The sequence below is a fragment of the Phaethon aethereus genome (genome assembly GCF_964289735.1).
Source record: "Phaethon aethereus genome assembly, chromosome: 3".
NCBI classification, from domain to species: Eukaryota; Metazoa; Chordata; class Aves; order Phaethontiformes; family Phaethontidae; genus Phaethon; species Phaethon aethereus.
In genome coordinates, this window is record NC_138576.1 from 100,823,441 (window position 1) to 100,848,943 (window position 25,503).

The window sequence follows — 25,503 nt, forward strand, 5'->3', positions numbered from 1 at the left end:
CGCGCCCCTGAGGTGAGTTGAGGGCCCGTGGCGGTTCCACCGAGGGTCCCACCCGCCCCCGGGGTTGTTCGTGGGACCCGCACCAACCTCTTTTTCGAGTGCTTTGAAATGGCACCCCCACCTTACTGCTAAAGCGAGCAGAGCTGGTGTGAGGGGTGGCAGCAGCACTAGGTCCTTGGGAGGCCTCGACTGTAGCCCTTGTTAAGCCGCAAAATTCTTCAGCTGTGGAGAAAGCCAGGAATAAATATGCCATTAATGGTAGGAGTCTTTTATTCTACATCAGCCTTGAGCAATTGGCTCTTGCCAAGATAGCTTTCTCAACAGCGAAAGGAGTGAAACAAGACCTCCCTCATAAATGAACTGCTGTACAAGAAAATAAGTAATTATTTTCTCATTACTGGGGCATACAAATCGACTATTATAAATGGAAGTATGGTACTGTAGCAAACAGGAGACAGGGTCTAGGTTATTTCAAGTAAGATCTAGCCATCAAAGGTCATGTTAGGGTTAGATTAGAAAGTAGGATTTAAAGGGGGCAGTAAAACTGAAGATATAGGATGCAGGTGAAAACCCGACAAGTCAAAAGTGTCCTATGTTGAGGAAGTGACACAAAATCCAGGACAGCAATTACAGCTGACCTTTGAGTGGCTGCTTTGTGTCTTGGGAGACTAGAGATAGAAAAACCTAAGTAAAATCCTCTCTTACCTGTTTGATCAAAACCAGGAAAATGGCCTCATTTATAATGATTAACTCACAATTAATGTTCTTGGTTCCCCAAAGGCGGCTTATGTAGCCTTCTACAGACCCTAAGTAATACTTGTGCTTTAAATAAGAATTTTTTCTAACTTTCACTTGCATAATCACACAGTTTTAGTTCCAGAAGCCTTCATGATATTATTTTCCCATCTTTCTTTACTTCTAGGTTTTCACATGGCTCTTCTAAAGCATTTGCAAACCCCCTACGGAAACCATGGTCTTGGGAGTTAAAATCGAGAAAAACTTCATTGTTTAGTGTTGTACTGTGGCAAGTCATGCTGATGCCTTTCTAAGTGCATTTCTTTCATTAATTTCATGTCAACAGAACGTTTCTGCTATCTTGGTATATGAAGCCAGTGCTGATCTGTAATCGTCAGAGGTGGTGAAAACAAACCCTGGACAAAGCTGCTATTGCTCTCCCAAAGGAAGCAGAACTAAGGTAGGAGTTGTTCTGGGCACTGTGATTTAGGCATGTATTACTGCAGCAGCATGAGTGTAACAGTAAAAAGTAAAGTATTTTTACAGTCATTTACTCAATGGCAGAGAGGTGGCAAATCTGGAAGATGCAGCAGTACAAATCTGAGCTGTGAGGCACTGTGTAAGGGTGTACAATTAATAAGCTGTACTGAAGTCCAATCTGGAAATGAAATTGGAGTTTTTAGTATTTTAAGTTTCATTTCCTTTGCTGCTCATGCTGTAAGGAACAGTAAAATAATTTTTTTTTCTTCCTAATTAATTGTTACTGAGTTACTAATTACCTTAGTTAAAATTAACTCAAACTAATGGATTGCACTAAGCTGTATGGACTATTAAAGCTCTACCTAAAGCTTTAAGCGGTGCATTCCTTCATGCAAGGATGAATTTTTTCCTTCAGGTCCTGACCTATAAAAACTGTGTTAGTCTGACAAGGAACTCCAACACCAAATACCTACCAGCCTTCTTTTACAGGGAAATATTTGCCTCTTATTTTAAATATAAACCAAATTTAAATTTAAAGTAACAGAAAAACCCTAATTTTGTGGATTGTATTAAAAACTCAAAGGTTTGTCATTTGCCTGCTGTACTACAGGAGTAAATAGGTTTTGCTTATTTTGGAAATGAGCAGTTTGCTTACTAATACTGCTGTACAAAAATTGACACGGCAAAGTGAAATTCAAGTGATATATTTACATTGCATTCCAAATACTATTTTCAAATCAATGTGATTGTTTATACAGAGAGTTACCAGTGATCTTTAGTCGCGGTCAAGCTCAGACTCATTGATCATTTATACTGATTGTTGTTACTGACTGCTAGCTGAAAGCAAGCACAAAAGATGTTCTGAAGTTGGTGATAGAAGGTAGAGTTTCCTTGTATGTGCTAACACATTAATCTCATCCCGAGAATATTTTTATAACCTAGGTTCTACAAGTCTTGAGCACGGGAAGTTCTTCAGCATCAGTCCCAGAAGTCACTGCACATTTGGCAGCTCCCATCGTATCATCGCTGCTGAAGATTAGAAGGTGAGAAAGGTCTAGTTTCTACCTGGGCTTTAGTAATGGATGAGGTAGCACAGTATCAGTTGTTTTGGTGAATGACTCAAGGTTAAGACTGAGGTGTGGATCACTCATGAGGCTCTGGCTGGGTGGGGAAGGCAGAACAGATTCCTTGCTTGGACGCTGACTTTGCTGTCTTACGTTGTGTGGTATCTTCAAAGTAGCTCTGGAGCTAGATTAAAACGGAGCAAGTGCCCCTGAGACTTGCACAGCTGTGTTTGCAAGCCGAGCTGTTGAAGTCTGTTTGCATGTGTAAGAGACTTTACTTGCTGACTCTGTCGACTTGAAGGGAAGTGTCTGCTTGAAGAGGTTACTATCATACTACAGGAACCTCACTCTTGCTAATCAAAATCCTGGAAGAAACTTCATTGTTTAGGGTAGTGTTGGCACTGTAACTGTGATTCTGAGTGCATTTCTGGTAATGTGACTATATGAGATTAACAGTGACCTAAAATGAGCAGTTAGTGGTAGTAAGTCTGGAAAAGTGCTGCCAAGAAAAGGGAATCTAAGATACGAATTGCTTCTGGCACTATGATGTAGGGATATACTGCAGCAGCAAGAGCTTAACATTAAAAAGCAAAGCAATGTCTAGAGTTACCTACCCAAAGGCAGACAGGAAGGTCATACTCTACTCTACAGACTGCATAGTACTTTATGACACAGCTGTTTGTAAGGTTGTTAAGCATTAATGAAAACTGTTTAAATTTGCACATAGATTGTTTGCATTGTGTATCGTGCCTCCAAATTTAACAAAGATTGTAAAAACCACATAAACAAGCTCACTAGCAACATGCAACACTTTTTTTGCCTTCTAATAGAACCTGATCTGCCACATTCATTTAAAACTGGACAGTTAGGAAAGAATTAGTAGTTGGAATATTCTAGGTTGATGGTTATCGTAATTTCATGATGACATGAAGATTTTTGTATTTGTAAATTACAGTTTTTAATCATGATATTTGAGAAGCTTTAGACTACAACCCAGGTATAACTGATAGAGTAGCATTTTTAAATTTGCAAACACCCTGCAAACACTCAAATCTCTGAAAGTTCACTATTCTGCTGATCAGAATTCCTAACCCAATTACACCATGCTATCTGCATCACTTCACATGGGGTGATGCACAAAAAGATGCTGCAGTTGCTGCCAGGGTCTTTTGTAGCTTCCAGTCTGCTTTCCTTGATGACGGCAGATCAGCCACCCACTAGGAGGTAAATCTCCTGCTGCTGACTCTGCCTCATTCAAAGAGAAGGATCTAGTGCCACAACCACCACCAAAGGATAAAAGTTACCAGGAGATTCTTACTGCACTGCACATGTGAAAGCATCTAGTTATAGTGTAGTTTTTATTTGCTTGTAATTTTCAAGACAAAGCACTGACGCATAGAACCATTGATAAAATGGTGCTTGAGTCCTGCAGACTGAAGTAGCTGTGGCAGGATTTTGAGAGCTTTCAGAAGAAATGTATTTATCAAGTCAGCTTGCCAATTTGTCTTTCCACTTTTTAAGAGCATGTTATTTTCACACCTGTATCTCCTTTCCAATCTATTTTAATTCTTCAGGAGGATAGATCCTACCTTTAACAGAAGGCAAACAGCTGAAAATTCCTTTTCTCCCAATAGGAGTATGTATGTATCTGAAATGTTTAAATGTCATAAAACAAAGGAGATTTTCAACCTTCAAATACTAAAATTCATCATTATGAAATTACTTAATTTTTAAGTAATGAAAAAAAACCCCAAAAACCCAAGACTATGAGGGCTAGCAGTAAGGGATTAATGATCCATGATCATTAGCATGAGCAAAAGTGGAAACTGTGAAAGATACATAAATGAGTCATTTATGTTTGACTACCTTCTCTATGGTTGGACATAATTATCTATTAGAGTATGCTGCTGATCCATCTTAGAGCCTACAGAAGTGGTTTTGTTGTACAGAAACGAAAATGTGAGGATTGGAAGAAAAAATGGGTGTCATTTCTATGTACTTGACCCTACGTAGCACTGAGGCTTGCAGCTGAAAGAGGCAACTGGAAAGTGGTCCTGGGTCCCATAGTGCAGATGCAGCATTATGTCTTCAGTGTCCAAGAACATTATATTAGTATTATAATATGAAATGTATAGATACAAATGAAAAACAAGAAGTATAATGTTTACCAAATATTATTCTGAATCAATGTATATACATTATACACATTATACATGGATTTTTTATGTCACATATGTCTCCAAGTTTGCTCACAATGGTTCAAGCAATGGCTTTCTGTGTTCTTGTGTTTTGAATTGTGAGTCATTCTTGCATCTGTATTATATTATTATTCTGAATTAAAAAAAAATTAGGCACGGGATCTTGTTTAACAAAAATATACTAAATACAGTGCCTGTGCAATTAAGATTTTTTCCAAAAGGCTGGGGCAGAGATGGATTACTTAGAAATTTACCAGACCAAGGCTGAAGATTTGCCAAGTAAAATAGCTGTATAACAAAGGCTAGAATGTATCATGAGAATACTCTTTCAATTTATAATAGTTACATGATGTGCTTATGTTTTTTTTTTAAAGGAGAAACAATTATACAGCTCTAGCAATTTCTTGGTTTTAGTCCCATGGTGGTTGTACTGCAAATAAGGAGGGGTGCTGGAAATGGAAAATATTCTGTGTTTAACTTTTTTTTTTTACACAAAAATTCCTTTTCAAAATGAAGGTTATACAACTTGTATAACTTTGCAAAATAGAGATGAAAAGTTAGAGTTGAAGACAGTTTGGTCCCTGAGTAAATATCTGGAAAACTACTAAAATCTATGCAGTTGTTCCCAAGGCCACCTTTCCCCATCACTATTAACAGACATGTTTATTTCTGAGCTGCAGGTACAAGCCACCTCCAGTGAAGCATAATCCTTAAATTGACTCATCATCATTCCAGTTCAGGCCAGGGCTTTAATTAAACACTCCTCCTGTTATAGACCATTGAAATGAATGTAAACCTGTCTGCCTTTCTTTTGTTTATGGACCTGCTTATGCTTCCTGTCTGTATATCAAAAAGTTTTCAATCGGTGTAGAAACCCTGTAACAAAGATGGATTATCATGATACATAATCCTTTCATAACAAAGTGGGACATTTAGTTGGTCTGTTGTTTGCAAGAAGTGGCTGACTCCCCGTTTCCTTGAGTTTCTGTGCACTTTGAGGTGCCAGTAATGCTGGGGCAGAGAGGTGATGAGCAGCTCCTTTCAGCTGATGAAAGTTGTTAATGTAGCTGGCAATCAGTAGAGTGATCTCAAGAATCTATAACAGGAACATAGAAAACTCTTTGAAAAATACAGTGATGTGTTTTGACTGCTGGAAAAATAGCTAACTTTTTAGCAAGTGACAATCATCATCAGCTGGAAAAGTACTTGTACTTTATCAAACAAATTAATGATAGGGAGAGAGGAGATGCCTAATAGACCTTTTTTCTATTGCTCCTTGCAAATAATGTAATGTTATTCCCATCGGCATGCTGGATAATTTGTCTTCCACAGTATGAAATGATTCAAACAGATGGTTTCTTTCACTTTGAGAGAAATCTTGAAGTCCAAAAGGTGATGCTCTTAGAAAAAGCTTTCATAATGTGTTCCCTCAATTTTGCTAGAAAATATCTAGCACTCGGAGAACTAAAGCAGCAGCATAGATAAAAGAAATGAAGACTTTTGGGAGCTTTTTGCCATATTTTCTCTTTGCAGTCCTCACACCCTTGCCTGTAAGGACACAGTCTGAGGGAAACTTGAACAGATGTATTTTACTATGCTTATTTGTGTGAAGCTTATTTTTATGATGCTTATTTTGCTTCGTGTTTTGACCCAAGTTTATATCTGGAATTTTGTATTCTGTTTCATAAATTGTTCTGACTAACAACAGCAAAAGATTTCAATATCGTCACTTTTTAAAAATTGTACTCAATCTTACCAGTGAAGGAGAGAATCTAGATTTAAAAAGCACGAACAGTTTCTTCACCAAAGGTAAAAATATCGTAGGGTTTTTAAGAAGTGACAATTCCACTGTAGAACACAAATGCATGTTCTTTACAGTTATGTCTGGTGCTGATCAAGCAAACAGACTAGTTTTTAGGTACTGCATATACTTCCTGTCCCTAATAGCCTTCTTTGTCCTTCCATGAAAAATTTGGAATGTTATAGACAGAGACATGAAGAGAAAAGGAACACATCAGTATTGTCACTGTTAGCTCTTGTATTACTAATTGCTTCATGCTCTCAAACCATCTGGCAAAAGTCAATAACCTGAGAATGCCAAGAATAAAGAGGGTGTTTCATCTTTCACATCTGTTAAGGATTACCCACTAGAAAAAGTAGAAAAGTAGCAGATGGTGGGAAACTATTTCAGGTAATATACCAACCTTTGGTTTTGTCATGGCAAAAAGGTGTTTTTCAGCTGATTTGTCCTTTGTCTGAGCATTGTTAACAACCAACATAAAATCATCTTGATAGCCTCCGAAAGTCATCAGACTCTTATATGTATACGTAACTGTTAATCGCTTAAAAAAGAAAACCCAAAAAACAAAATGCAAAGCGATAAGCAGGACAATGCAGGAAAAACAGATGATAACAAATACTTCTTTTAAAAATATAATTACATGGGCATTTTTCAAAATGGTGGTGTTAGCCTCTTATGAATCTCGAAATTAATTGTGAATTTTGGGATAGCTTCATTCAGATCTTCACTATGAGGAACTTCCATTGCAGATGATAACTCTTGTAAGTTTGACCTCTGTTTTTGTTCCAAATTAATTAGAATGAAGATATTATAAGAAGATTTCAATTCAAGTGTGTAATTCAATTTACACAAGTCTTGACTGACTTTGAGAGAAGTTAATCTCAGGAATTCCATTTGAAATCGAAGCAGTGTCTAAATAAATTAAATGGCAGTGTATAAGACATTTAAAGGGATTTAACTCTGGACTTCTTTTTGTGCAGTGATACAGTTTACATACACACAAATGAAATTAAATTCTGTTCCCTTTTTTTCATGTCTCTGATGAAACATAAACACTGTTCAAGGCTCCTTTGCTTTCCATGCCTTGGCTCTTACTGTTCTATGTTCAACACCACACTAGTGGCCTTTGAGTCTATGATTAGCTTTTAATTTATCATTACAACTGATATTAATTTGCTGCAGATCTTCACATTTAAAATTCATCGTAAGACAATATCTGTGCAATAACTGACTTGGTGTCCTTCGGTTACTACACCTCTTTTTGCCCTCATTTTGAAGTAGTGTTTTCTTTAACTACCCCTTGCAACATCATTTCTGATACCCTTGATCCTTCCTACAGAAAATCAGAATATTCCCTGCAAACTGAGCATTTCTGGAATGGCGAGTAAGGCCTGCTGATACTGTAAACTGGCAGCGCTCTGCAGAAATGCCATAGCTAGCTCTATGAGTAGATAGTGTTTATAGAGGTTTCTGCAGGCTGATGCAAGCTCATTTGGCTTGTTCTCTGAACAGAGCTGCTGTTTGCTCTCCTCATGTTCTTTGTTTTGCACAGAAATGTAATGAAAAGGCCCATATCAGTACAATTATAAAGTTGAGATTTTAATTTTCTGATAGTCAATATTAGCACTTGCTAATAGCACCATGCCATTTTGTTTCTTTGCAGGATATAAATTAAAGCAGGGATCTTCTCAGGCACTGCTTTTTTACACTGATTACCATGAGTCGTCTTCTGTGAAAACTTTTATTGTAAATCAAAGAAAAATCAGAGCCTAAAATGACATAATTAAATAACACTGGGTTATATTACCTACTATTAAACAAAAATAATACAATGAAAATAACAATCTTTTAAAGTAACTGCTCTTTGCAGAGTGTATGTATTATGAATAATAATGGAAAATGAAGTCTCAAGGAAAAGAAAATTAATGTTATTGTAAGAACTGTAACTATGGATCTCCTGACATCTGAATGATTAAAACATTAACATTTCATTAAAAGATATAAAAACTGTATCTGATAAACAAAAATAAATTCTGTGCCAAGAATTCATTACTTATTTCTATTATTAGTGTTACTATAATGATGATAACATTAAGGCGTTTTGAAAGGAATGAATTTTTGCTTTAAGAGAAAGACTAGATAACTTAGCATGGAAGGCTAATGCCATCTTTTATGTAGCATGGTGGTGAATTTCTCCATATACTAAGTATTAAAATCTACTTTGATCAAAATTAAAAAAGAAATTCCACTTACCATAGAGCTGTAATCTAGGATGCTTATGCCATCTTCATGTACAGCAAACCATATGAAGGATTTCTGAACTGAGGATGTTGCTAGAGGCTACAAAGAGAAATGTTATTTTAATTACTATTTAAAATGAGGCAACATGTAAATAATTGTTAAGTCTCAGCTGTTGTAGCACTCTCTCCATCCGCAGATCTTACTGAGATTTACACTGGGAGAGAACTGATGTAAAGCAATCGAAATAGCTGCCCAAAGCCATGTAGGCAGCCAGTGGCAGAACTGTGAACTCAACCTGATACTCTTGAAGCCTCTCCTGGTGCTTAGTCCCATAAAATGTATAGCCTCATTAATAAAATAAATAAAAAAGTCAGGTGTTCTGAAGTTTGTTCACTAGCACATATGTCTACCTATGCCCTGAACAGAGTGCTGATAAGGAATTATATATATTGGGATTACCTAATAAAATTTAAGGGGTGAGGTGACAGTTCTGTTTAACATAGTTATTTGAAATAAGGACATTTAAGATACTAGTGGTTTAAGAGAAATTGGGAGAGGCCAGCACAGAAGGGAGTGCTCTAAATACCCTTAACAACATACAGTTTTTCTGCAAGGTTCAGCTTCCACAGCCAGTTAATGATGCCTTTTCAATATTCTACTAGTTATCAGTTGAAAAAAGTCTGAAACAAAAAGGCTATCTCAAACTAAGATAGAATAAAATGAAAAGATACCACCTAAATTAATAACATAAAACAAGCAATAAGTATACTGTAAAGTTACTGTTATGGTATACTTAGTACTATGGCTATTAGATTTTACCAGTATATGGCTTAAGTTAGTAATTTGACAAGAGATTCAATCAGCACATGTATAACACACTCATTTTTAACAAAAAAGTATTACTATTTGCAAATTATATTTATATTAAAAAAACCGCACCACTCAGACCCAGTACTAAGTTTCTTACTTTTGCTGCAAACAATTTAGCACCAAAGAAAGACCATTTTCTGGCTACAGTGAGATAAATGCGCACACAGTCTGCAGCACTGTGCCCCCGGAGAGCCATCCATCTTGTAGACAATCGCTGACAAAGCTGTCTGTTGAAATGAAATATGTAATTTAGTTACTGAAAGGAATTTAAATGCTTACCCATAGAAAGTTTAATGAGCAAAAAAAAATCCATTTGTTAAAATGATAATTTAAGTTAATACAACACCTATCACTTATACAGTATTAAATAAATCCAAGCGTCATTTAATATTTTTATGCACATGAAAATTATGAAGTATCTTCTGGTTTTGGCAACATTATGATTAAGTATTGATGTAGCAGTTGTAGCGTAAAGGGAAAAAGTCTAGTACAGCTTTTAGTGTGTCTCTACAGGTGATCAATCTACATTTATCAGTACTCAACAGCTATGTCAGTTGTCATTCCAAAAATCCATTCAGCTTAGCACATATCTTCACCTACGGCTAGTAGAAGATATAGAAGATAAAGCTTAACGCTACTCTTTTTTAGTGTACCTGGGTGCGGCTACCAATAAGGGTGCTTCTGATGCATGATTGTGTTCACACTGGCTCTTTTCTTCTGTGGCCCCGTGGTGAGTTGGTTCAATAAAATGATCCTATGGAAAACTAATCCTCCAAAAGAAAAAGCCCCAGAATACCTTTCTAGCATGTTGACTTGCAGGAATGACTCACCTGGCAGCCACAAGATTACTAGCTGTGGCCCAAGAAAAGGGAGGGGGAATGTGTAGCAAAGGGAGATCTTTCACTTGCACCTTACTCTTCCTGGAAGTTTATGAAGTCGAACTGTACACTTAGCAAAAGAATACAAGAAACAGGTTGTATAGAGTGATTCTTTCCCTGCCACAGACTTCCAGCTCTGGCAATTGGTAGGGACTACTTGAACAGTTAACAAATGTTTGACTTATCCTCCATGAGTTCGTCTAATGTAGGACCTCTTATACTTTGTTCTTTGAAATTAATTGCATAGCTTTCTATTTGTTGTGTGGATACTTTTGCATGTCCCTGTTATCTATTGAGTATGTACTCATGTTACTCCGTGCAAATGATAATAGCTTTAAACTTTCTCAACCCTGTAGTGAAGAATGAGAAAACATTTCTATAATGTTTACTGGACTTCAAAACTGCTATACCATTGACTTTGGATAATTTATTACACTGTTCTGCTCCTCTTTATGTTCATAGGTGTTGACTGAAATGACTCGCAGATTATTAATTTTAAATTAAGTGCTTTGCTTTTACTAGCAAGTCCACTAAGTGAACATATTGCCAATTTGACTGGCTGCCAGAGATTTCACGTTTGAATAGCTAATGGATCAGATCCTTGTGTCCTTTACTTTCAGTAGTTTGTGCAAAAATTTAATTTAGATTTGCTGAGTAAGCAAAGTAAGAATTTCAAAATCTCTGTGTTTTGTAACACTGTGTAGGAACCTGTACGGTTTTTGCTGGGATGTGTGCTTAACAATGGTCCTCTGTTGAGATTAGAAATATACAGAGGAAATGCGTTCTTCAGTTTAATAAGAAAACGAGTTTCAAACACAAGTCTAGGCAACTATGGCACTTTGTACCTAATGACAATTTAAAACCTCCTCATTTCGCTCCTAGACTTTTAGAGAGCATGAATTGCAAAATATATCTCACCTTAACTGTTCCTCTGAACAACCATGTCTGTATCTCTTAGGGTAGAATCTCTCCAAAACTTGTTTTAATGTTTGATTGGACTTGGACTGGGAAGTGACTTGCCCTGCCGGAGTTGAGAAAGGCCGTTCAAAATCTCCAATCTCCACCTACAGGAAAGACCACAGACAAGAAAATTTTTTGTTACTGCAGAGTAATTTTCTAGCTGAGTATTACGAGCTATCTTTTCCTCTGTCTTACCAGGCATAAAATGAAAAACAGTTTGTCAATTAATGTGTATTTTTCATTGATACAAAAGTCCTGCAAGTAATTTTCTTATTTTATATTTACTGTGGAAAAAAGATAAATATCAAGTATAACTGTTACAAATATAATACTTAGTTCTGCTCTGGCATTGCTAGATCTCTAGCTGACACAAACCAGTTTAGATTTACTGAGTCACACCATCAAATAATTTTCTCCATAACCTTCCCTTGAGCCTTTAATTTTTTAAAAATCAAACAGATCTGATCAAGACCATGTCTAGTAAAAGAGTCTTAGGCCTTCATTAAACAGCTGTTACTTTGGTGTATTAACTTGCAGAAATCATGTATGGAATAGTGAATGAAGAGATGGTACATGACTACATGATATTTAATCAAAGAGGGCCTGCCTGTGTGTGGTAAAGCATGTTTTATCCGTACTGGTGCCAGCAGCCACATACACTGTAAAGCATTTCTGCTGAAGGACAGAGTTAGCCTTACACAAAGATTCCTGCCCAGCCTATTGCCTGCACTACTACATGTAAAAAGGTGGAGGTCACTTGACTGTCAAGCAATCCTGGAGCAGTTTCTTAATTTAAGTTTTTCATCTGTAAAACTGCTGTGCGAGTCATTAATGCACAAGGATTACCTGAGCTAAAAGAGCTGTCAATTCCATCGCTAGTTCTTTGTTCACGGGGAAAAGTCCATTGACTATTTGATCATTTGTCTGATATACTAGCAGCAGCTTCTCTCTCTCTGTCTCCCCATGGACTTGAACCGAAAAATAAAGCCTACAGAAAAGACAGAAAGTTATTAAATAAAGAAGATAGGGAAATGCATTAGCCTTGAGGATTAACAGTATCTGCTCTGAATGTGACATGTTTACGTCAGCGTCAAAACACATCAGCAGAGCAACACTTGTGCTTGAAGCAGTGGGCAAATATTTAGTTTCAGTCTTCTGAGTTCAGTGGTGCCTTTTTTATTTTGGCAGACCTGCTCACCTCTTAAGAACTAGAAAAAATAAACTATAGGTTTTTTAAAAAGAATTCTCCAGTTACACCCATTTGCTATTTTTATTGCAAGATTTGAGTCGGCCAATATTTTTCAGATGAAGAAACTCTGCAGAAATTAAAAACAAATCTCAGGACAAGGCAGAGATGTAATACTTGCTATACAAACCTATTTTTGTAAGTAAGGCGGACAGTCCTTGTGCCTTCACATTTCCCAGGGTGTTGTTCTTTGGAGGCTTGCTCCCATTTTGAAATAATGTCACAGATCTAGAAGGAAAGCAATACAAAAATAACTTTGCCACGTATTCCTCTTTGAAAACACCTTTGAATGGAAATTGTCTACTTTTTTTAATTCCTTTTACCTAATACATATCAGAAACATATATACCTTGAATTTTTAAACTTACTGAGAAATAACATGCATTTCTTAGTTGGAGTATTTAATAATTAACATTTTTGTTGTTTGTTTATCCTGCAACACACACACTACTTTTGGAAATGAGCCATAACACGCTTATATGGAAAGGCCAAGTACTTGCTTTAGCAGCAGCCAATGAATGTGTAATTATCCAGAGTGAGTTGTTATATAATTAATCATATGCCTTTGATTTCAGCCTTCTCTTTCTGCTGCATTGCTGGACTTTTTCAGGTTCTTTGTAGTAACTGCTATAAAGTTTGTATGAAGTTTGTTATGAAGTGCAGCAAGAGTGGTTCACAACAATCAGTGTAGGTGGTAGGTAGGCAGATGGGGAGGAGGTGGAATGGAGGTCCTGGGAGCCCTGCTGGGCTTCATGTCACCTTTCCTTCGTGAAAAAGCCTTCCTGAAAGCAGTAATGTGACCAGCTTCTGAAGTTGCATTTACCAAGAAAAAGTACATTTTTAATATATTTTGCTTTCCATATGGTAATATTCTAGTAGAGGATGATGACCCTGCTTTTTTTGTCACTAAGGCCTGATCATACCGCACCTTGTAACTCAAAGTGCAGCTGTGAACATTGGCCAAAGGGTGCAAAAGAATTACTTGATAGAAGCACAAAAAAATTCATTATACAGCAGTTGCTAAACAGCTTGAAAACTATCTAATGGTTTATTAAAGCACAGATTATGTTGCATTTTGACAATCTGCAAAGAATTTAGTTCTAGCAATAGAGGGAACTAAAATTCAGAATTCAGAACAATGATAAGCCAAACATTGAAAATTTCCTGAATTGAACCCTAATTATTCTGTATTTAGATAAGGAACCCTTTCTTTTCTTTGGACCTCAAATGGTCATCTTTTGGAGCTATAAAAGAAATGTTAACTGAAATCTCTGAATGCATCTTGGACTCCAATTGCTTTTTAGTTTTAAAGGACTGTGATTAGTAACAGCTTCCTTTTTCTTTTTTAACCCAGCTGCTATTTCTTAGGAATATCAGTCTCCTAGACAAAGCTTTTAAATACAGTTCACTGAATGAATTTTAGCAATTGAAAACATTCCTTTTTTTTTAAATCTTTTACATTATGAAGAAAAAAACCTAAAGACAGTTTTCAGCCTGAAAATTGTTTTCCTTTACATTGTCTGAAGAGAGCCCTGTAAAATGAAGATATTTTGTTGTTTTATATGCAGAGCTCATTAAAGATTTTTGTTTACCTTGATGTTTCCTTGAAGACAGTGCTCTACATCCTTGCCAGAGGGATCATCAGAAAACAGTGCAAATCCTGACTGAGCTGGTTTCCTCATTCCTGTATCCTGGTTCAGGGTGTTCAGAAATTCCTCCACTGTGGTAGAGGCATCAAACCCAACAACCTAAAAAAGCAGCCAAAACGTATTTTGCTATCAAACTTACTAAAAAAATCCCATGCCCATGCCCAAAATCTAAGATATTGAAGGATAATGCCTCTAGAATAACAGTGGCAATGTAAGACACATTCCATCCCCTGTGAATAACCTATTGTGACTGAAAATAAAAAATATTCCATAAAGGGTTTGGAAAAGATTCAAGATCTCCACATGGGAAGTCAATTTAGTGGAGCTGTTCTCCATTCAAAACCCAATGAAATTCCCAGCAGATAATATGTTCCTGCATTTTGTTTATGAAACCCAACTCACTATCAAAAAGATTCCAAATGTAGTATTTTTGCTTTTCGTTTATGCTAGTGTATTTGCACTTGCTACACCTGAATTTCTGTTACAGAATTCATATAACAGAAAGCAGTCTAGTATGTGAGCTTTATGTGACAAATATCACTTGAAAAATGAAGAAAACTATAATTTCCTACACTTTCCATTACAGTGGTGAAACAAATGAGATCAATTAATCATTCTTCATCATGTCCAACTTCAGAGGGGTATTTACTCACAGATCTACATTGTCAGGTCTAAAATATTTTACAAATGTTGCTCTGTCAGTACTACATAGGCCAATAATATGGAGACCCTTCTAAGTTTTATTTTCCCAAACCTGGATTTTTGTCTGTTGTTAGTAGTATTAAAGCATTTTAGCAAGAGATGGCAAATGGCTTTTATACAGATACTAGTTGCTGATGTTCAATTACATCTGCTTTGAGAGCATTTCCTGTATTTGATATGTTGAAGAAGGCTCCTTACCTCTTTTTCGTAAATAAATATCTTGAAAAAGGATCTTGGACTTCTATTTTGGGCTTCTCAGTGGTTGGGATTAAAAAAAAAATCTGTTGAATCTATCTTTAGAGATGAATACAGGAGTTTTCAAGACCGCTATAAGTGGTTATTTGCTGATCCTACTGAAATTTATTTATCTGATTACAATTTTCATAACCGTTAAGTATCCTTTTTTGAGCAGCAAGTGACTAATGAGCAGTTATTCCTTTTCTCCTTCAAACTTAAATTTTGAACCTTTTAGGATGATTTAAATTCCTGCTGTTTTTTCTGTTTTACTAAGCAAGCAGTAAGCAATTAAGAAACTTAGAGGGGAAAAAAAGCAGAGTAGTTCTGTGACCCGAAACGAAAAGTTTATGTGATATGGTTTTGATTTCATACAAAAATTTGCTTTCTCTCTAAGAGTGCTGTGAATTGTTAAAAAACTCTTTTCAGCCAGCTTTCACGGTTAGAAGCACAGACTAGGATCTGAATCAGTATGCATGGAAGCCCATGGAAAGTTTCCTACCGACTTTGACTGATGAAGTCTTTTCCAACCTTAATGATCCTATGATTCTAGGTCCCAAAAGAGTTAAGAATGAAGCCGTGTTTGTTCTGTAACAAATACGGTTATCCTTCATAACTGATAATGGGAGTTTCAGCTGTGCTTCCAGGCCTTCACTGAGATGTTTAACTTTCAAGATGCCTGATGAAAGGAAGTGGAATTTAATACCCTTCCCTGTTCTTCAGTCTAATTCATTCATCTGGTGGTCAGGTTAAATAAGAAACAGAACTTTAGTATTTCTCACTCTTAAGAGGCTTCAATTTTTTTTTCTTTCTTTTGAAGATCTTCCCCCAAACCTTTACTCCTCGTTGATCAAATCTGATTCAGTTACCTTGTGCCTGCCATTGCTAGCGCTGGCATAGGATGAAACCTGAACCATGTTTACCTTAACACATACAATTCTGTTTTTGATATGCTACTTCATGTATATGCTAATGGCAAGGGGATTAGCATATACATGAAGTAGCATATCAAAAACAGAATTAGATTTCGTGGTCTACCTGACATTACCTGATATATGCCGTTCATGAAATGAACTGGAATACTGAAGGGCAGTGAATGGTGGTAGGGGTTTCTTAGAAGAGTGGAAAGTATTTCCATTCTAGAAGGTCTAGCTTCTCGGTCTCCGTTCTGCTGGGTACGCTCTACACATCGCTGACAATATATTGCATATTTCCCAAATTCAGTCCTGTAACAAAAAGAGAAATAAGGCATTTCTTGTGGACTGACTGAAAGGATAGTAAACCATGAGTAAATCTCTTTGGGGGTGCCAAATGGGAGGAGCACTCAGATTTCACTCTGCAAGACTTCCAATGCATTTTTCCATGTGGAATTGGAATTATAAAGAGAATTAATCCATCGAAACCAATAGAATTGTGCCAAAGATGAACATGCCTGAGAGTGTTTTGCGTAACTGCCATATTTTGGTTTTCATGGTTTTGCAACATACAGTCAGAGTTCCACTGCAGAGTATTTTTTCAAAACAAAGGATAACTTTCCCAAGTGAAGCATGGAAGTAGCATGTACTACATTTCAGTGGCACCGAAGCACGATTCTGCTCAATTTTATTTTAAAATATATATCAAAAGATCTGAAATATTAAATGAAAGATTGAAAATAAGGTACTTCAGAAAGACTAATCGACTAGCTGGGTAACAATAATATTCAGGCACACCTGGAATCTGCGTTCTTCTTTAAATGAAGTTTAAGAAGCCAAAGGAATGGATGCTGGGGCAGAAAGAGTCCAACGCAGAGAGCCAAGAGCTGCAAACCCTGGACAAAAGGAAGACATTCACTGTTTTAAACATCTTACAAAGTAAAGCTTCCTGCTGTGGCTGCTGGCCAGCAGTGCCATTTACTTTGCCAAGTTGAGTAACAGACAGCTGTAAATAGGGATAAAAAACCAAAACACAGAGAAGAAGCTGAGTAGATAAGTATGTCACCTCACTGGAAGGCCAAAAGGCTCTCTGTTTACTTGTGTACAGTAAGTTTCTTTTGGGGCTGGAAATGGGAAAGCAGATCAATTTGTATAAAAAGCAGTTAATACACAGGAAAAAAACCACTAAGGCTGCAAGGCCAAGCACTAAGAAATGAGGAGAAGCCTGTGCAATTTTACTTCAGTTCTCCTGTTAGTTATATGATGAAGCAACCCATAAGACCTTTTCCTCCTAGCAAGTAGATAGTAACTATTGAAAAAACAATTATTCAATATTTTGGTATATTTTCATTGCTCAGTATGTATCAATAGGCTTCACTTAATAGAGATTTGCTCTCATGTACTCTGGATATACACTTACTAAAGTTGCAACTACTTTTCTCACAGTTGTATTGATGCATTTAGAAAATAGGGTTTCTCTATCTTGATTTATCTGACTTGCCCAGTATTAAACAGAAATTTGACAGCACAGGCACAGATATTGCCTTTCATCAAATACCTGTATTTTGATGGAGGATAGCATGGGCTCTGTTGCAAGAAGACACTGTAGTAGAAGCGAGGGTGGGAGACTACACCATGAAGTTAGGACTTAAAAAAATTAGTGTGAGGCTGCAAATATTTTACTGAACATGTTAACTCTTAAAAATCATGGCAGTGGATTATGATTGCATCTGTTTATTTAGCTGTATCAGAGGGAAGGCCTTGCCTATGGAACAAAAGTACCAAAGAAGTATTACGGTTAGTTTAAATTCCATCAGACATATATAACTTCAGTGTGTGCTAATTGACATGTATGTGCTATGTCTGTTATAAAAGCTTTGTGGATGTTTTAGCAATGCCCAGATACTGGCCATATCCCAGATGTTTCTAGATAAAAGGTATGTCTGCTGGTCTTGTTCTACTTTCTATGGCAAGAGAAAAACCTATCTGTTACAAAAGCCTAAATATGGTAAATTCCTTTCTCATTTTCTGATCCATCTCCTAGTTCTGTAGGTATTGCTCCACCATAGGCACTATTGTTCCAGTTCTATTAATTCCACACAAACTATAAGTATTGGCTTTCCTTTCAATTTCAGTTCATTTAATTGTTATGTGTTTGGAGACCAGTGAATAGTGGGCAGTGAACGAAGTAAAGAATTTTAAGTTTGTATTTATCATCTAGCATGCAGGGTTCGTGCAGAACAGCATGACATACCAGAGGTGACATCTGTCAGAAACCCTGAGCGTATCTGAGATTCCACAACATGGCACTACAGCTTTTCTTCACACTCATGCTATAGAGACATCTGCCATGTAGTTTAGCCCACCAAGCTTCTGGATGCAGCACCTCCCTTAGGAACGATACAGTAAAAGAGAATTGGGTTCCATACATGGTCTCGCTCAACACTTAACTTGAAGACAGCCCATTGTGTATGTCCAGCCTTTAAAAACAGCACAGGCACAGGTATACTCTATCACCAGATGTGCGTACTTTGATGGAGGATAGCATCAGCTTCATTTCAGGAAGACACAGCAGTAATAAGATGTTAGTTCAGTTTTTATCTGATTTTAAGGAAGCAGATGCTACAGAACAGTGGAGCCCCTTTACCATTCTAAACAGTCTGTGTAGTTCCTTTACTGCTGTTGAAATAGATACCATTAAAATAAGGACTGGCTTACCTGTATTGGTCCTGCCTGGTTTTGTGGATGTCGACGCCTAGTCTGTTTAATAAGCTGACAACAGATCTCATTTTGAAGTTCAGGATGGGTGAGGCAGATTTGCAAAGCACTTTGGGCCAAAGATACATGGTAATCAATGGCAGGAGAGTCAACTGCAGCATTTATAAACAACTGGCAGGTCTAGATATAAAATAATAAGCAAGTGAGTTTACATACAAAAAGCTCCAACAAATCTTTTAGATGTTCTGTATAACAAAAGTGTGCTATAATTGAAGTTGCAATTAGTCAGTTTACCAGTAGACTACAGGAACCCTGCTAGCCCTGCAAAAAGCGGTGAAAAGAGGCCAGAATAGATGAAAAGCTATACAGAGTCTTAAGATAAAAACGCTTCTTAAAACCCATGCTTTTCACTCCGTATCTAATAGAGTGAGCTGTAGCAGGAGTTTGAACAGTTGTGGTGGGAGGCAAGTTTAAGGACATGCTGAACATAGCTCACACCTCTACAGGACTTTAAATTGCAAAGTGTACAGTGCTCAGTGGCAGCCAGAGTGACATGCTTGTGCAAGTAGTGAGCACAACATGGCAGAATATACACAGATAAGAAAACCATAACTCAGAGCTGTTTGTTTTATGTCTTAGCTTTCACTGGTAATTTTACTGTGGGTAAGTATAATCTTTCCTATCCCCAGTATTGTCTTAGGAAAGCCAGGTGTTTAAGTATTTGTTGTGCTTCATTAGAAGAAAGCTTACGTATCCCTCATTGCGTTTACTCTATATAATAGTTGATGAATTTTCAAAGTATAGAAGCAAAACACAAGAAATGGATGGAAGCCCAATCTATTTCTAGTCTATCTGAAAATACGTGGATGCACAGGACTCATTTTTATCAGCAATGGAATAACTGAAACATGACTTGCCATTTTTAAATCAGTTCTCTACCCAACTTTTAAACTGATTTATACAGAGTTTCAATGAAGGTCATACAAGTCATCTCTTATTTATTTATTTTAGGCAAGTGTCTGCAATTTGAATTAGGTCTGAAATATATTTCAGAAAGTGCTTTGCAAATAAATACAGATTTATTTTTATCAGAGTAGTGCATTCCCTTTTAAATTTTCATGCTGCAGGATTGCAGAAAATAAGATGGATGTACTATTTTAAGTGCTTCAACTATTTCAGAAAAACAAGCTGGGAAGTTTGCCTACAAGTGGCTGTGATGGAACATGTGGTGCTTGTCTTGAATTTCTTTCTAGATCTGAACTATCACATCAAAATTCTCCAGATAGTTGACGCTTCAGTGATTTTGGTCTTTAGACTTGTATTAAGTTCTGTGGAGAAAGTTCATTTAGCCAAGTGCCATGCCTTTCAACTTGTAATTTATTTTGCAACATACAGAAAAAGGAACAGCAAGATTTTATTTTGTCTCTGAAATACACTGGCTATTAGTTAACATTCAGGAGTAGCTTTGCCTGGGTGAGGGAAGGAGAGAGAAGGTTAGTGGCACTGCAGCATACTCCCTCTCATAGATATCAACCACCTATAGGGTCTTACTGACATACAAAAATTCTCAAGAAACTGGCTGCAGCACAGCAGTTATGAACCATTATGTTTCTCTTAATCATAAAGCCTTTTCACTAATACTTGGAGATATACATATGTGTATTTTTAATGGTGTATGAGAATCTTTAAAAGTGGATTCACAAAACTTTTGAAATATTTTCAATAATTTTACTCTGTAATATTTTCTCTCTTTATATTACTAGAATACCTAATCAGTCTTCTAAGAATAGCTGCTTCATATGAAGAAAATATTTTCTTTTTATTAACAAGGGCAGTAGAATCTGTTTTCTATCTCCATTTGAAATAATCCATGACTTGTTTGAATTAGAAGTTTTGCTTCCTTTTTCTTCATATTTTTAAAATGTCTTCTAGCTGATTTAAATATATCTACCACAAAACTTTCACCTACAACTTGTTCTTTCTGAAATCTAACTGAAAAAATAGTATTTCAGATACAGTTCTCTGAATACAGAGATCTACTCTGTTAGGTTCTCTGGGGCTTATGGACTTCATGATAAAATTATCATCCCTGATGGCTGTAGATTTTTCTACTAACTTGCACTTTATCAATAACCTTAGTAGAAATGCCAGAAGTTCAAGCCTAAACTGCTCCCTCACAGCTAGAAGTGATCTCTTTAAATTGGTAGTGATACTCTTTGGTGAGATAATACGGGGCCATTCTGCTACTGTCCATTAGTTACGTCCACTAAAGGTTAAGAGTAAACTTCTCTTTCCTTTTCCTTTATCTGTTGAACATCTCTAGTAAGCCAACTAATAGCCATTCTTTGGCTAAGAGTTAAAATAGTCAGTTAATAAAAAAGGCATCTGCTATGGCTTTACCTTAAATAATTTAATTGCTTCAGTTTGCAAGGCTTCTGATGGCAATGTTGTAAGAGGCGAAGCGATTCCGTCTTTGCTGTGGCAAAGAGTAGGATGTCTCCAAATCTGAGAAGCTAAACAGATGAAATATGTTAGGTCTTGCAATTAATTCACTTCACAAGTACATTCAGTAAGTAGGTATTAGGAGATTAGTATGTTGAAACAAAGACAAACTTACTGGTATCACCTTCCATATTTAATAATTTGCAAATAAGTTGTTCAAACTCAGATCCAACATTTACATTGGTACTTCCAGCTGCAACTGTCAGATGATAAAGCCACGTGTCCTAAAGTAGAAAAACACACAGCAGCTCACTCATTCTGTGTTGGAAGGAGCTGCTTTGTTAACCTTTTGCTCTCAACTTCACACACTGCCATGGCTCCTGTTGAAGTCCAAAGGAGTTTGCCTTTGTTTGAATACATCTGTATTCACGGTCTCTCTGTTACAAATATTAAACAAGAAAGACCACACAGAACTCTCTTCAGAAGCCTTTTACCCTCAGAAATTATGGCCAATTTTTTCCTCTTATGAGGAATTATGGCGTTCTTCCTTTCCTCTTCAGAAAGCTAAGGTAGGTGCCTTTATATCACAGCCAGATCCTGCTAACCTGGGGATAAGGCCAGAAAGCAAAAGGAAGTCTACAAGATTACGTGAGAAAAATGAAGCAATAATAATAGTTTTAACCGTACCTCTCATTTCTCCTTCACTTCAGTAGGGTGATCTTCCTTACTGTTAGTGTTATCAGGGAAAATGGGTAACGGTATCCAAACCTCTCAGGAAGGTCGGCTACAGGTCTGTCTACTAGTTAGCGTAATGTAGCAAAATTCTCCAATTACAGCATATTTGATATTCTGCACCATCTGCTTATGTAGGCAAGCGTGCTTATTTTGATCTATTTTTAAAAGGATTACCTATGATAGCATTGGTTCGCAGACAAATTCTGATCGATGTTAATGAAGCAAGACCTCCTCCTTGCTTGTTATACCAAACTACAAGCCAGATGACTCGTATGTCCCCCTCCTCCTCCTTTTTAAGAAATATTCACACCACAGCATCATACTCATAGATGTGTTACTGAAACTCAGTAAAAAAGTCCTTTAATTACCTTCTCATGTTTGGATCCTATAAGAAGATAAGTGGGTCCTTGATCTCTGGGATGGATAACAACAGTGTAATGTGTTGATAATAAACTGCGACCGCTAGCCTCATAATCTTCATCAGAATCGCACGATCTATCGACTTCTTCAACCTTTGCCTCAAAAAGCTTGATTTGACCAAGAGGAAACTAAAAGTAAGTATCAGAAGTGAGAGAGCAAATATTTGCTTCGGTACACACTAATTTTGTATTTCTTATTCTACAAATAGAAAGAAAAACATGAACTACCATCAATGCCCATTTATATTTATTCATTTTCAATCCTGCCAAGGAATGTCAGATAAGCCAGCAGAAGGAGAACGATATGTGCCAAAGTCTGAAAGTGAGATTTTTAAAAATTCTTTTCCAGGTCTGCTTCTGTATCTAGTTAATGCAGTACATCTCTGCTAGGGTGAGAGAAGTAATTCTTCAGAGTTTCCAGAACCTGGTTCCAAGCAAAAATTCCCTGGGTCAAGCCTAGAACTTCTAATTTTAATCTTATTTCAGAGGAGAGCAGTGTAGTGTTGATGTATTTTGTTCATACTATAAGTTCAAAAGGTTATATTTTTATGTGGTAGACCACCTCAGTTGGTTTCATTCTCCAGTCTGATAGATTACTGTACTTAAGTTGTATATGTAGTTATGATCATTTATTGGAAATATTTTATATGTAAAGCAATTCAAAAGGAAATTTTCACAGAAGTAATTACTTCATAGTCACTATCAACAGGAAGCCACAACAAATACAAATACAGCATGCCATCTTCACAACTGGGTGACAGGACTGACAGAGGATGACAGTCCTTTCTGGCTGTTACATGCAAAGCTCCCTTCCTTCCCACAGCACCACTGCTCTTTCCCTAGCCATTCCAACATTGGGATGCTCAAAAGAGTGCAATTCAATGGTGTAGTGAAGAAGCCTTAGCTGCTGTTTCTGTGTTGTTTGTGATGTCTAGCAATGCTTAGTGATTCAGAAGAAAGAGGGGGATGTTTGTTTCCCTTTGGTAAAAGGATAGTTGGGCACTATACTACAGTAACTAGCGTCTTATTTGTGCCACATTCAAGTGTAAGCCTGAAGTAAGTTGTCTTGAAATATCAACAACAGTGAAAAGCAGATGAGGCTTCTCAATAATACTGTTTAAAAATAGATACTGGAGAGTAGCTGGCAAGTTTGACTTAATCTAGGGTGGGTTTCTTGAACAGTGATTTGATAAAAGTCAGCAGTTGATAATATAATCATTTTGAAGAAAACATCACATAGTGGTCACTCTTTATTCCAGTGCTCTCACTAGTAAGGATTAAAGATGCATTGGGTGATTTGTATTTTCTGTGGTGCTTCTGAAGCATTCAACTTTTTGAACAAGCTAAGATTCTGAGAATCAAGAAATCCCATTTCACATACAAATAGTCAAGACTGATTTATTCACCAAGTTTACCTAAAACATAGTTGGCTGATTTTTTAATTTGAATTCCATTTTGAAAGGAGACCACTTAAATGGACTCCATTACTGTATTAAGCACTACAGATTGTGTAATTTGTTTGTCCGCACAGACACATTCAGCTACAGCAAACATGTTTTTAATTAGCAAATTGTTGAACATCAGAAATGTACTAGCTTTGGAAAACTTTTCATATGTATTCTGCTTACAAAAGCTAAATTCTTATTCTATTACAAGCTAGCAAATTAGTTTCAATTTTGCTTTAAAAGGGCAGAAAAACTTGTTCCAAATGCAGGGGAAATATTCACAAGAATCCAGCAAAATTCTTAGATGCTTCTAAAGGGCACGCCAAAATCTTCAAAGGTAAAATGTGTAAATTCAGATACTTTAAACATAAAGATTTCTTCATAGGAGAAAATGCAAGTTAATTTTAATGTCTCTCTGATAAGAGCTAGAGATTAGTACTCTAGTCATTTGATTCCCCAGCCCTATATTACACTTTTAAAAAGAGTAATTAAAATAAAATCTTTTGATGAATGGTTATTGCTATCTTATTCATGTAGTTCTAGAAATAAGGTTTAGTTGAATGTTTAAAAATGGCTAAAAAAGGAAAGGATAACAAAGGGAATAACTAACTTTCTACAAAGACTATAAATTACTGGGTCCGGTGTGATTATTTGGTTAGTTAGATTAGAAGTAACAAATGAAGACTTTCTGTATTTTTTGACTGTTGGTTATAATGGCTTAGTGGACTGTTACCATTTTGTCAAGTGTCAGCAGTCTTTTTGGTAGAGCTAGGTAATAAGGGTATGAATCAAATATTCATAGCCTCAGCAGTATTAACACGAATTCTTGTAGAAGTTTCCAAAGTCTTGTTCCTAACCCACCCCAATTAAAAAGATGTTTCTTGATGACAAAATACAATGCCTTGGGAGCAAAAGGACAGGTGGTAAGTATGACTAGGAAGTGTCCTTTGTTCTGTCTCTGTATGTAAATGACTAGAAATATTAGGACCAACAATATTCATAAGTGTGGGTAGAGAACTAAAGGTCAGGCCCAATGTGGAAGAGCCAGCTCTTGCTCTTCCTTAGCTCCTTGTGTGCTACAGTATATGGGATGTTGGGAGGTTAACTTAAAGCTGATTGGATGCCATTTCTTCCTTTTCTTCCTCAAACATTATTTTCCCTAGGTTTTAGAAGTAATTTTCTCATCCCTTTCTTTTGCCATCCTCCATCTCCATTTCTGTCCACCTCATCAGTTGTAGACAGTGAGCTCCTTTTCTGTAACCCTGATGGGGAATGGCAACAGATCCCCTCCACAAACACACACCTGCAAAGCAGCAAACTCTGCATCTGGTTAGGTGCCTTTTTTTTTGCCTTTCTTGCAGCACTGTGGAGGTACAGTGGCATACCAAAGAACAGGATTTGCAAGTCAGTTGAGGGATAGATACATTTAATTTCTTGAAACTTGCAGTCACTGCCTACTGCAAACATACATTAGGAAGGGTCAGCTTCCAGAAGTAAATGACAGCCAGGTCTTTTCTGATGAGTCTTACACCTGTCAGAAGGGAGACCTGAACTGTCAGCAAATCAGTGTCCTCCTTTGGTGAGGGATAAGAAGATGCAGAATATACATCATGTCCCGTAGGAGAAGGAGACCAATGGGCGTGCCCTGGATTGCTCTCTATTAGATAGGTACCTTCCAAGTTGACAATCTGTGAAGTCTAAATGTTTGGTAATCAAGATAAAATGGGCATATAGTATCCCGGCCAATTGTATCTTAATAAAGCTGTAACTGC

The 25,503-nt window shown here is 36.8% G+C and overlaps 1 protein-coding gene across 1 annotated transcript in view; it reads right to left on the bottom strand.

Moving 5' to 3' along the window:
* Window positions 1–5,369: 5,369 nt before the first annotated feature.
* The window catches only part of PLEKHH2 (pleckstrin homology, MyTH4 and FERM domain containing H2), a 50,331-nt gene continuing 30,197 nt past the window's right edge, over window positions 5,370–25,503 (bottom strand). Inside the window, exons 16-29 of the mRNA XM_081997907.1 lie at window positions 22,236–22,415; window positions 21,308–21,416; window positions 21,091–21,203; window positions 18,691–18,870; window positions 16,771–16,868; window positions 16,107–16,284; window positions 14,066–14,221; window positions 12,604–12,701; window positions 12,074–12,215; window positions 11,186–11,331; window positions 9,487–9,616; window positions 8,532–8,618; window positions 6,682–6,819; window positions 5,370–5,573 (exon numbers count right to left, since the gene is read on the bottom strand). Of these exons, the coding sequence (XP_081854033.1) occupies window positions 5,391–5,573; window positions 6,682–6,819; window positions 8,532–8,618; window positions 9,487–9,616; window positions 11,186–11,331; window positions 12,074–12,215; window positions 12,604–12,701; window positions 14,066–14,221; window positions 16,107–16,284; window positions 16,771–16,868; window positions 18,691–18,870; window positions 21,091–21,203; window positions 21,308–21,416; window positions 22,236–22,415 (1,938 nt within the window). The 3' untranslated portion in view covers window positions 5,370–5,390. The remainder of the gene's footprint in view (window positions 5,574–6,681; window positions 6,820–8,531; window positions 8,619–9,486; window positions 9,617–11,185; window positions 11,332–12,073; window positions 12,216–12,603; window positions 12,702–14,065; window positions 14,222–16,106; window positions 16,285–16,770; window positions 16,869–18,690; window positions 18,871–21,090; window positions 21,204–21,307; window positions 21,417–22,235; window positions 22,416–25,503) is intronic.